Source organism: Carassius gibelio, chromosome B5, assembly GCF_023724105.1.
Source record: "Carassius gibelio isolate Cgi1373 ecotype wild population from Czech Republic chromosome B5, carGib1.2-hapl.c, whole genome shotgun sequence".
Lineage (NCBI taxonomy): Eukaryota > Metazoa > Chordata > Actinopteri > Cypriniformes > Cyprinidae > Carassius > Carassius gibelio.
The window spans coordinates 5,248,387-5,262,148 of record NC_068400.1 but is presented as its reverse complement, the minus strand read 5'-3'; the positions used below and the strand labels follow the sequence as shown (position 1 = coordinate 5,262,148).

Genomic DNA, 13,762 nt, shown 5'->3' with positions numbered 1-13,762 from the left:
TAAACTGTGAACACTTCATAGCCTTCATTCGTTTATTGAACATTTCCTTGTTTTTTGACATTTTCTCCCCTCAAATTCATCAAAACAAAATTGTACATTTAATATTCTCTTGATGAATAAAACAAAAAGGATGAAGAAACGTTTTGACATAAACTATATTAACCACCAGAGCAATGAGCAGCTTGACTAGAGTTACAGGAACTAATGAAGCACTTGAAGTGGCATTACATTTTGTAAGACACAAAAACAATAGTTCCCAACACTCTGAACATCTAATATACATCCCTTAAGAATATTTAATGTTTGCAAAGAACATCTGGAGGATCTGTTATAGACTGGAATGTGCTAAAGTGACAAATTGAACTAGAATGTACAATAAGACTTGGTTGAATTCTAACACTTGGTAAAATAGCTTTATTTTAACATTCTCTTAAATAAAATTTGCCCTTAATTATGTGACATGAAAAAACATGGGTTCAAAGGCTTTGTTCAGACAGGCAGCAAGTTTCAAATGTACTACCGTTCAAAAAATAATAAATCAACATGTCTCCAAGGCTGCATTTAGCTTTTTTTTTTTTTACAAGAACAATCAAAACCTGACATACACAAGCTGATGTCACTGGTTAAGTCTACATTATACCAGATATTGACTACACTGTTTGAAGAAATGGATCCAAATTCACCACCTTCAAAATAACAGCACAGACAGTCGGCCCTAAACATTTTATTAGGAGACCAAATCAGAATTGTGTGCAGTGTGAACAAAGCCAGAGTCTTAAAAAATAATTGTGCAGAGAATATTGATCAGCAGTTTTGAGCTGATAAGGGCTATAGCTGGTGCTTCAAGTAAATGTTATGCTCTCAATGGATACACATACTATTTTTGTTAAATCAATTTCAAGAAATGTGATATTCGATCCCTAATAGGCATTATTCCAACCAAGAGCTGCGTAAGGTGCAAAATAAAGCAAAAACAGAACAGTGCAAATGAATGAAGAAGCACAGGACTAAGATGTAAAATATGTTTGCCCTATGACTAAAAATGTGAAAAAGTGATAAAAAATGCATGAAATAAATTATGAAAACTTCATCCTGGAGCGTATAAACTACATCAATACTGGTCGGAGAGGCTGAGGAGACATGTCAGCAGATACGGCAAAGTCATTTAACAGATATGACACACTCAAATCAGTTGGCATTGTGTGTATGTAGTCTTCGTGTTTCGCACACACACGTGGCCCATGAATACAGCGTGCCCAATAACAAACTAATATTTCCATCATAAAGAATGCAAGAATGTACAGTTCAAAACTAAAGCAGGAATATTGACAAACTAATTCATTTTTGCACAGCATAAATCTAACAAAGCCTGTCAAGAACACTTCCAGGTCAGATTAAAATAAAAAAGTGAGGTAATAAATGTATATGTTAAATGTGTTTCTTAAACAGGATTTTTAGAATGTGAATAAGGTACAACCCATCCCACTGAAATTATCATTACCATAATGTAAAAAATTATTTAATAATACAATGAAATTGGTATTGCATATATTTTTACTAGATTATGATAATGGAAACCGTTGAGAATATTTTTCATTATTATGAAAATGAGAAGGAAGGAAATGTGTAAATGTCATATAAATAAAACAAAAATTTACAGAGGTAGTCCTAAAAACAGCCTTTGTTGTATTTATGCTATGGGGTGAAATTGAACCTGGGCATTTCTTCACAAGATTGACTTGCATTCATGATTGAATTTGTGATCCGAATTATGACAGAAATTTTAAGTGATTAATAAATTCTATTACCATAAAAAGAAAAGCAAAATTAATTGTTTTGACCAATTAAAAGCTGCTCGTTAAAACAGATCTAGGATCACTAACGTGTTATTAGTATATTTTAGCTGTATAGTATATCAGTGTGTGCATGAAATGCCTACCTTGACTGAAACACAGACATACAAAAGGAAACAAATGAAACTAAAGTGGAGGGCTTCTATAGTTTGGGAGTCATGTCAATACAGACCTACACATGCATATACAAAAACATCACAATGAACATAGATTGTGGCACCCTTTTACCAGTCATACTGTACATAAGTCACTTATTTAATTTTTTGTTGCTTCACCCTAATATTATATCTTTCTGGAGTCCCATTACACACCTTCCAAGCTTCCTTCTCTACTTTAAGAGAAGTCTCACATCTTTCTCTCTTTTAGAAATTTGGTCACTTTCATGAGGTGAGGATTACATACGTCGAGCAAGTATGTGATGGAAGAGTGGAATTCAAGAGTGGAATGACTGTTTGAGCCATTTTCCATGTCTATCACAATCACAATCGGTGGCAACAGGAGGATAAATGTGAGTGACACATCCACTGTGTGGATCAGCAATGAGAACAGTCCTGCTGTTGACGATGATGGTGTATGGGCATTGAATAGGGAATGTATGTTTCCGTGCTGGTTTGCTACTGGTCCCACTGTTCTGGAAGTTGTTTCTTTGCTTCCAGACTGGTGCTGGCAGGCAATGGTTGGTCCCGTATTTTCCAGACATCCGGAAGATTTAGAAGTAGAGGGCTGGTTCACTGCTGAAGTCTGACAGAGAGGAGCTATCAGCAGGTGTCAGCTGGTGAAAAAAAAAGGGATTTGGTTCTTTACAGGACAATATTAATACTGTTACTCAGGGGTTTGTTCTACTGCTGAACCTAAATATTAAACTTTGTTGTGAAACCTGTTTTGTAGCATTTGTGCAACGGAAATACAGTAATCAATGCCTAAAACCATCTGGCTTGTTCAAGAGAGATGTGCTAAAATTACTGGAAATACATGGTCACTAATATTAGTTTGGTCAAAAATAACTGACAATAACACAACCCCTAAAATGTTTATAAAAATACGTAATATTGTAGATACTACAATTGTATGTTTGATAAGATTTTTCATTTTTATTTTTGCATTAATAAATTACATTTGCATTAATTTAATCAAACGGTAAAAATAGTAATCTTGGGAATAGTATTGCAATTTATAATAGCTGCTTCCTATTTTAATATATTTAAAAAGTACTTTTCTGTAACATTTTCAAAGGATTCTAATATGTTGATTTTAAACTCAACAATTTATTTTTATTATTATGACAGGTTACTATTATAAGTAATAATAATAAAAAATAATGGGATTTTAATGACAGTGTCATTCCCAAAGAGTTCACATAATGCCCTTATTTTACATGGACAGGTACAAATATCATGTTCTTCTCAATTTACACCAGAATTTTGGACATATTCTTATTTCTTACCATGACCTCTTCTGTACTCTGTGAAGTATCTTCCCCCTGGTGAGCAGACTTATCAAGCTTGTGTTCTTGCCATGCGTTAAACTCCACGGAGTGTTTAGGTGTGTAACTGGAAAGATCTGAGGACAAGTGAAGAAAGGCATTTATGTCACTCTAGACTATAGAACTATCAAAGAAACTGTACTCCATTTACTGTACACTTTAAATATTAAGACAATAATATACAATATATTAAAATGATAATGATGTTTACTTAACGTTATATGTTACAAATTATATATATATATATATATATATATATATATATATATATATATATATATATATATATATATATATATACATACACACACACACATATATAAACAGTACAGAAACATTATAATTTTTTATGTTTTTGAAAGAAGTTTCTTCTGCTCATCAAGCCTGCATTTATTTGATCAAAATACAGAAGAAAAAAAAAATATTGGGATATATTATTACAATTTAAAATAATGGTTTTTAAATTTATTATGTTTTAAATTATCATTTATTTCTGTGATGCAAAACTGAATTTTTAGGATCATTATCACATGATCCTTTAGAAATCATTCTAATATGATGATTCATTATCAAAGTTGGAAATAGTTCTGATGCTTAATATTTTTTCAGAACATGTGATACTTTTTTGGGATACTTTGATGAATAAAAAGTAAAAAAAAAAGAAAAGAAAAAGAAGCTATGTTTTTAAAATATAAATATTTTTTTAATAACAATATAAACTACTGGTCAGTAATTGGGGCTCAGTAATTTTTTTTCTTTCTTTTTTTAAAATAAAATCAATACTTTTATTCAGCAAGGATGTGTTAAATTGATAAAAAGTGATAGTAAAGAAAATATATTATTAGAATATATATTATTAGAATTTTTTGTTGTTGAATAAATGCAGTTCTTTTTAACCTTTTATTCATCAAATATATTAGACAGCAGAACTGTTTCCAACTCTCATAATAAATCAGAATATTAGAATGATTTCTAAATGATCATGTGATAGACTGGATGTTACATGTCACTGAGGGCTGGAGTAATGATGCTGAAAATTCAGCTTTGCATCACAGGAATAAATTATTTTTTTTAAAGTATATTCAAATAGAAAACTATTATTTTAATTTGTAATAACATTTCACAATATTACTGTTTTTTCTGTATTTTTGATCAAATAAATGCAGGCTTGATGAGCATTTATATATATATATATATATATATATATATATATATATATATATATATATATATATATATATATATATATATATATATATACACACACACACACACACACACACACACACACACACACACACACACACACACACACACACACAATTATAAACATTTTAATATTATAACATATCTCTAATATACACTTTCCCCAGTACATGTATATACATTTTAAACTTAAAAAAGCTCATGCCCATGTGATTTGTCAACTACCCAAATGCAATGGATGTAATATCATGACTGACCAGTAGGTGTCAATATTGCTCAAATCTAGAGCCGTAAAGAAAGAATGAACCTGGCAATCATCTCAACAATCACCATCATCAATTCAATCATTATAACAAGCATTATAATTATATAGAAAGTAAATAACTCCTCTGTATATATAGTTTTTTTTTTTTTTTTTTTTTTTAATCAAACTGACCTAACTTCTTGCAAAATCACATGGAACAGATTCCAATTTTCATAGTAGTAGTTTCACAACTACACTGGGCTTCTTAAAGTTGCGTTTAAAAAAAAAAAAAAAATTAGGACAAAAAGTACATATATTTAGTGCGTAAAATTATGTTTGAACTGGATCCAATTCCTGTTCACCTCATCCGTGGTTTATGTGCCTTCCTCTCATTTTATCCATTTCCTGTCATTCTTCTCATCCTACTCACCCGTGGTGTTGTTGGAGTGAGTGGGTGAGCTGCTGTAGCTGGCACGAGGAATGCTTATCCTCCCTGCAATGATCCCTCCATCCTCTTCTCCTCCTTTTCCTTCTCCTTCCTCCTCGTCCTCTCCGCTGTCCCACACACTGCTCTCAGATGGGTATTCGAAAGTGCTCTGCAGGCTGGACTCGTTGAAGGATATTTTCAGCTGTGGTGGAAGCAGAGGACAGTTTGTAAGGTTTCACACTAATCATAAATAGACATGCATGGAATCTGCTAATGCTCTGCAAATTTCCAAAGAACTGGAACGGATAGTGAAGGATGTGTCTAGCTTACATATGAACATATTACTTTTGACACTATTTAAAATGTAAATTATAAAGTTGTTTAAGAGAAGCAGAGGTTAAGCAAACAATGAGAGCAGTGATCTGGGAAAAGTGTGGTGACTTTGAAGGAGATAAGACATAATTTGTTTTTAATTTGTTTAACATTTAAAAAAAATTAAAGGGATGGTTCCCCAAAAATGGAGACTATGTCATTAATTACTCACGTCGTTCCAAACTTGTAAGACCTTTGTTCATCTTCAGAACCCAAATTAAGATATTATTGATGAATTCCGAGAGCTCTCTGACCCTCCTATAGTAAAGTTACAACTACAATCAAAGGCTCAGAAACGTAGCAAGGACGTTGTAAAAATAATCCATATTTGTTTGAAGCTATGACAATACATTTTGTGGCAAAAAACACAAAAATTATATATTTTATTCACCAATTCATCTCCTCCGCATCACCCTGGCGCCATTTAACAGTGTATCCATTGAACGTAAACAACATATGCTGTTCTGTGTCAGCAGCACAACGTGGATACATTGTTTACGCTTTAATCTGAACAACGTATTCGTGAGGTGCTGCTGACACAGAACAGTGTACATTATTTCTGTTTTCTTTGCACACAAAAAGTATTCTCATAACTTTACGGTTACGGATTACGGTTGAGCCCCTGATGTCTTATGGATAATTTTAAAGATGCCCTTACTATGATTCTGGACCTTGATCGTGGTAGGAATCTTGTTGTTTATGGGATGGTCAAAGAGCTCTCAAAATTAATAAAAAATATCTTAATTTGTGTTCTGAAGATCAATGAAGGTCTTACGGGTTTGAAATAACAGGGGGGTGAGTAATTAATGACAACATTTTCATTTGTGTGTGAACATTTAACTTAGACTTTAAACTTTGACCTTGAAATTAATTTGAAATGTGTAAATTAGTAATAACGAAGTATGACTTGTTTATGGCACTATAGCAGAACGACAGGTCCTGACTTAAACAAACATTTGTTTAGCAAAACTTCACCAGGCCTGTGCACTTGATCTTTATGTACAGTACCACAGGGATCCATAGTAACAAATGGAGATTTTGTTTTGCCTATTCGCATAATGCAAATGAAAGGAAAATGGTGGGACAAAAATTAAGCATTAACAGACAACATAGTTTCCATATTGCTTTATTTGTTTCTCACCCTTTACTATGGTTTATTTAAGCTTTTCCAGTGTTGTTAATGCCTAATAATCTAGTCAGTCATGGTCATAAATGCTGACACATATCAATGCTGACAAACTCAAATGAACTAAAATCACCCTTACGGAAGTAGCGTGACAGTGGTGAAGCATCATGATATTTTCAAATATAATATGGCACTGAATGATTACCATATTCATACTATGCACTAACATTTAAATTAACCATCTGATAAAATGCACATATTGTGTACTTACAAGATAATACATTATACTTGTACAAAAAAAATGAACCTACATGAAATTATATCTGTAAGTACATAGCTGTTACACTCATTATAAACTGATATAAATATGTCATTTTTAATATTTTTTATTAATACAGAAGTGGGGAAATAAACAAAATTATTATTATAAAGGGGGGAAATATAACAAAAAATATTTCTCAAATTTAGCCTTTTATCATTTTAATTAAACTACATTTTTATAATACATTAATAACATTATTATTCATATTAATTTTATTGATAAAATAACCAGTTGAACCATTTTAAAGCAGCCCATGCCCTTCCTGAGGCCCCTTAGTGGGTCCCAGCTCCTGTCATATAGATTTGAAAGTGGGACTCTTTTGAAAAAAACAAAAAACGATCAATTAGAAACCACCAAGAACAGTCTAGAATTCACATATCAACATACTATAAAGCACTCAGAACTCCACAGCTATACTCTATAAACTATCTACAACACCTTAACATTAAGTTATTTTTATTAAGGATGTATCAGATAAGTAAACACTGTGTTGTATGATTCAAACTTAATGTGAAAGGCAACTAAACAATATTATACCCTGGGGTTCTAAATCACCCTGGTCAATGTCCGTGCCCTTTGTGTCAGCTCTTTCCTAAATCTACTGTAATCTCAGTCACATTCAACAACATATATGCATGCTTCATTTACGAAGGCTGGGAACGTGGTTCTACATAGCTCTACATGTCACACCCATTAAAATGACTGGACAAAAGTCACATGTAATTGGATGATGTTTATTTGGTGTAATAAACATTAAATTACATACCATCTAACTGTTTAACATCATGTGTTTTTTTTATTTTTTATTTAGCCTGTCAGTTTGTTTTCATGTTTCTCTGGTCTATTTTTTTAATATATTCTACCATTCAAAAATTATTTATTAAAAAAAGGACATTTCAAATTGATCAAAAACAGTAAAGACATTAGAAATACAAATAAAAATCGGTAACACTCTAGAATAAGGAACACATTCACAATTAACTACGACTTTTCCCTCAATAAAATCCTAATTTGATGCTTATCAATAGTTAGTAAGTTAGTTGTTAAGTTTAGGTATTGGGTAGGATTAGGAATGTAGAATAAGGTCATGTAGAATAAGGCATTTATATGTGCTTAAATAGTACTAATAAATGGCTAATATTCTTGTAATATGCATGCTAAGCAACTAGTTATAGAGTTAAACGCCAACCTCATACGTCATCAGCCCAGAACTGCTTCTGTGTACAACAGTGAATGCAAGCTAGATTAAATTGATTATTACATTTTAAATATGGTTATCTTTCTTACAAAAAACACATTGATTCACTACAGGAGGACTTTGTTCAACCCCCGGAGCTGTGTGAGACACTTTTTTTATGGATGGGTGCTTTTTTTTTCACTTCTTTTGGACTGATGCACTGCAACTCCAACTGAGTGTCATTAAACAGCTTGAAAGATCAAAGACTATTATTACTATAACTCCGACTGGATTCATCTGAAAGAAGAAAGTCATGTACAACTTGGATGATTTGAGGGTGAGTAATTTATGGGCTAATTTAAATTTTTGGGTGAACTAATCCTTTAAGAGGCCCTAAAATAAAGTGTTACCTAAAAATCAAATACATTAAAAATACACCATTTATCAATGAATGAAAATAATTATATATGTATAAAAAATTTAAATGTCAACACAAAATATGAAGCTCTACCACTATTTTAAAATCAACATATTACTTTCAAATTGTACTCTCATGTAATTCTGGTTGAATGCAGTAAACAGGATTCCCACTGACTTGTTTTAACCATAATTTTGTACAAGCGTTATAATGTAAAAAATGTATTATGGTTACATAACTCAATGTTCATAGACTTGGTGTGTAGTCAATTCTGTCTCTTTTTTTTTTTTTATAAAGTTTTCGCAAGAACGAACATGGTTCCTAAAGGATTCATTCTCTGCATTATATGTTGTGCTTCCTGAAATATATACTGTAGTCTGTAATTATGTTCATTGTCCTTCAGCAGCAATTACAACCTTTTGCTTGCACATTGTTTTGCACATTGAAAGTTTTGCCTAATCCTACAGACAAATGCAAATATGTTTGAGCTCTAAAGTTAACAATGAGTATATGTGGACTACGTCTTTTAGATAATACTACTGATTTTCAATTAGATTATAATCACTTTTCTTCATCCATTCCTTCACAGCCTTTTGCTGTGTACTCTGGGTCATTGCCCTACTAGAAAATAAATCTCCACCCAAAGTTAATATCTCTGGCTGACTGAATCAAGTTTTCTTTAAAGATTTGCCTGTATTTTGGCTGTGTCCAAGTTACCCATGATAACAACAGCCTTTTCATTTTCCTTTACTTGAAAGCAACTCTAAAGCATGATTCTGCCAGTAGCTAATGTAGTTGATGTGTAATCTGATTTTTTAGATGTATCTGTTTTGCGCCAAACCTATGCAAGTCTCATATTAATATGAGCCTCATCAGATCACAAAACTTTTTCAGTTTTTATTTGCCACATTCTCTCTTAAGGAGTAAAATACTGGCCTTTCAAACAATGCTTTCTTAGCTACACCCAAATATGAAATGCTTTTAATCAGGCTGTCAAAACTTCACAAACTTGTATATGTTAGCTGAGATTTTTTAATGACGGTTGTTAAGACAGATTGTAACAATAAAAACTCCATGATTACAGGAAGAAGGAGGCGGGAACCGGCGGACAAACAAAATACAACACAACACAAAAACACAAACTTAAATTTAGGCCTGGTCCTCTCTCATCCTTCACTGTCATCGCTCCTGTTTTATATCCTTCCATCTCCTCCATGGGACTCGAGACCGGTGGGTCGAGCAGGTGTCGCTCATCTCCAATCACTCCACTGGCCTCGCCCCGTTCCCATGGCTCTCGGCCCCACCCCACTCGCCACACAGATAATTCATGTTTTGTTTTGTTTTTTGTACTGAAGAAAATAGCCCTGCAAAATTCACTGCAGCAAGATTCTACCTATTCATTAAGTCTAAAACTTTGAGCAAATTCCTGTAGTAAAAGCAAAACCAAAATAGGAAAAATTCCTTTTAAACATTTGATTTTGCAGCGCAATAAATTATCCGACACACTAGATTTATTTCTTCACTGAGTTTATCTCAAGGCATTCTGTGATTGTCTTCTTTGCAAAGGATGTGATGCTTGCCTCAAGGCAAGGTATCTTAAAAGACAGAATTAGGATGTCTAGCTTTTGAAACTCATTGTGTCTGAAGCATCTATTGTGTCATAAATGAAATGAGCAGCTCACTAGGTTTTGGAGCAGCAATTACATTTACATAAATATTTAAATTTAGCACTAGTCTACGCATTACACACTTGAGACCGTAATCATTTTCCCATTCAACTATTGTGGTTTCTGAGGCACAATTTACCCAAAGTCACTGGCAATAGCAAGCAAAGTTTCCAGTATGGAGTTATTTGGTCATTCTTGGCTCATACTGACATATTTCCTGACTATTCAGCCAGTGTGAGAAATTTAAGCACGGCATGATATGCTGGCAGTTTCAACCATTTCCCAACACAATTCAGAAACACTATTTGTAAATATACCTGAAAAAAATAAAAAATAAATAAAAAGCGGATGAGGAGAGGACTATAAACGCTGTGGCTGAAGGTGACACAAGGAAGAGAGGATCTTCAGATGACTGAAACTAACGTTGTGTCTCTTGTCCCTCTAGACAGCTGCGGATCGACCAGCCCGCCACCTGAGCACCGGACCCCAAGTTCCCTTGCACTCAGCCGGCCGGCAAACAGGATCACGCGGCACCGAGGATGAGCACTGGACACCACAGGATTCAGCACTACACAGAGCACCCTTCAATAAATACACCCTCCGGGGCATTACTTTGCACTAAACCCTGTCGTGTGATTCTTCAGCCCGTGACAATATATACATATATATATATATATGAAGAGTTCAGATGCAAAAGCCTCTAAATGCCATCTGAAATTTTCATCTAAAATTAGGATTTTTTTCAGGCTCCTATATTTATGTTCAGTTATTTCACTTTAATAGCCTGGAAAAGGACCTGCACATTGCCATTATAGTTAAATGACTCAACCTAAGCATAGGAGCTTGATAAAAATCCTAATTTTAGATGAAAATGGCACTTAGAGGCTTTTGCATCTGAACTCTTCATATATATATATATATATATATATATATATATATATATATATATATATATTATTTGGAGTGAGAAAATGTCAAATTCCATTCAAGCAGATCAGTCATTATATGGAAATATTTTGAGAGAAGAATAAGCAACACAGAAAAGGATGCTCCATATCCACTCCATATTTTGCTCTCTATTCATATTAAGAAAAATAAAAGCTTGAATTACCAAGAAAGAGTTTACAGTGGTGGATTTCAGACTCTATATATTTTAACTTTAACTTTTAAAGTTGTAGATATACAACTGTAATAAGAGTCATGATAGCAGCTAATTTCATCCTTGATGTTCAGATTATCATTGAGGTTTATATGTGTGACCCTGGACCACAAAACAAGTCTTAAGTCACTAAGGTATATTTTTAGCAATAACTAAAAAAAAGAAATTTATGCAAAAAAATCACTAGGATATTAAGTAAAGATCATGTTACATGAAGATATTTTGTCCTACTGGAAATATATCAAAATTTTATTTTTGATAAGTAATATGCATTTCTAAGAATTCATTTAGACAAATTCAAAGGCAATTTTCTCAGTATTTAATTTTTTTTTTTTTTTGCACTGTCAGATTCCAGATTTTCAAATAGTTGTATCTTGGCCAAAAAAGATGATTTATTCAGCTTTCAGTTTTTCAGACTGGTTTTGTGGTCCAGGGTCACATATATAAATATGGATGAGTACTTAAATATAATGTTTTTCAACAACTAGAGATATTCAATTTCAAACATTTCCTTAATTTCACTATGAACATATGAACATTTAATTCATAACATTACTTCATTATTATTATTTAATAAATAACAATAATAAATTATAGTAGTTTAATATTTAATAAAATACGATCATGTACGATATATACAATATGTACCTTTTGTTTAATGCTTTATATTAATCATTTTAAAACAGCCAAAAAGGGAGAGACACAAATCTATTAGAGCCTAATAGATAAATCTATTTACCAGAGACGCTGTCCTGATTTGAACTAGGTTGAGACTGCACACACACAAACAAACACACAGTACAAACTGGGGGTTTCTCCCTGAATTACAACCTTTGGTTGGCAGCAGACTGTAAATGCAGAGGCTGTTTGTCTGTGTGTTTGTGTGTGTGGCGGGGGGGTGGGGGGAAATGTTGCAGCCTCTCATTGAAGTGTTGAGCAGGCTGAGCAGATGTCTGATTAAAGCTAATCTGCTGTTTCATTTTAAAAATCCCTCAGCACAGTACATCTGGTAAAACCTAGGAAACATAAACACGCACACACACACGTTGTCATGGTGTGGTGCGGGAGAGAAGCACATAAACGGGGCAGATGATTATACAAAGTCTTTAATAATCCATATAGGGGTAATACTGTACATAAGGCGAAGGCAGAAACACAACGACCATCGACGAGACCGGAAAAACAAACACTGAACAGAATGCAAATTATAAGGGGAATGTAAAGAGGGTAATTGACAAGACACACCTGAACATAATGACACAGTTAACACGAGACAGATACTAGGTCACACAGAGAACATGAGGGATGAAAACACAACATAAGGAGTCCGGGGTGTGACACACATATGATTTTAATGTGTAATGTGTAAGTGTGTCATGTGGGTGTGGAGGCGTAGGCGTGGTTTAGCGAAACCTGCAGCGGGAGAGAGAGTCGGGAGACAAACGGTGAATGAGCGGGTTGAACGGAAATAATCAACACCTGTGTCTTGTTTCAGTAATTGGCGTGGAGAGAGTATTTAACGCCAGGGGAAACCGGAGTAGTAGAGAGAGAGAAGGACTACTGATGACCGCACGAGCCGGAAGCCGCAACCCGGAAGTCTTTAGGGTTTTTGTTGTTGCCGGTGTGAGTGACACCGTTAGGATAACTGTTTATTTAATAAAACCGTCAGCAGTCAAGCCAACCCCTCGTCCTCTTCCTTTCCATCCTTGAACCCTTGTTCACTAGTGCTGAAACCCGGGAAGGAAGAAGGACCGCCGCAGCCATGCAAAACCCATCCTCCACCACCGGGCCCTGCTCCAGGGGAACCGCGTGAAGTCGAGAAATGGGCTCTCTCGGAGCGAGATGACTTTCCCCTGGAGCAGTCTCCGGATGAAAAATTTAAACATGCATTACAACAGGTCCGTACCATCGACGACCAGCTTCTCCAGCCTACCCAAATGCCCTCCTATCCATATTTTGCCATTTTAAAAGATCGGTTGTATTGGGTGACCCAAGATGCTTGAACAAAAGAAGATACAACCCAATTGTTAGTTCCAAGGAGCCGCAGGGAAATGCTTTTCCAAGCGACTCATTCTAATCCAATGGCGGGCCACCTGGGACAGGCTGCCACACTAAATCGCCTCATGACCCGTTTTTTTTGGCCGGGCATTCACGAGAATGTGCGCAGGTAGTGCGCGTCTTGTCCTGAATGCCAGTTGGTAAACCCACCGGCCACCCCTAAAGCACCATTGCGCCCCCTCCCATTAATGCAGGTCCCCTATGAGAGAACTGGTATGGACCTCATCGGACCATTAGAGCGATCCGCAAG

At 34.4% G+C, this 13,762-nt stretch overlaps 1 protein-coding gene across 1 annotated transcript in view; it reads right to left on the bottom strand.

Annotated features, from left to right (window-relative positions):
- Window positions 1-399: 399 nt before the first annotated feature.
- The window catches only part of LOC127958680 (taperin), a 49,188-nt gene continuing 35,825 nt past the window's right edge, over window positions 400-13,762 (bottom strand). Inside the window, exons 2-4 of the mRNA XM_052557639.1 lie at window positions 5,217-5,415; window positions 3,298-3,413; window positions 400-2,625 (exon numbers count right to left, since the gene is read on the bottom strand). Of these exons, the coding sequence (XP_052413599.1) occupies window positions 2,563-2,625; window positions 3,298-3,413; window positions 5,217-5,415 (378 nt within the window). The 3' untranslated portion in view covers window positions 400-2,562. The remainder of the gene's footprint in view (window positions 2,626-3,297; window positions 3,414-5,216; window positions 5,416-13,762) is intronic.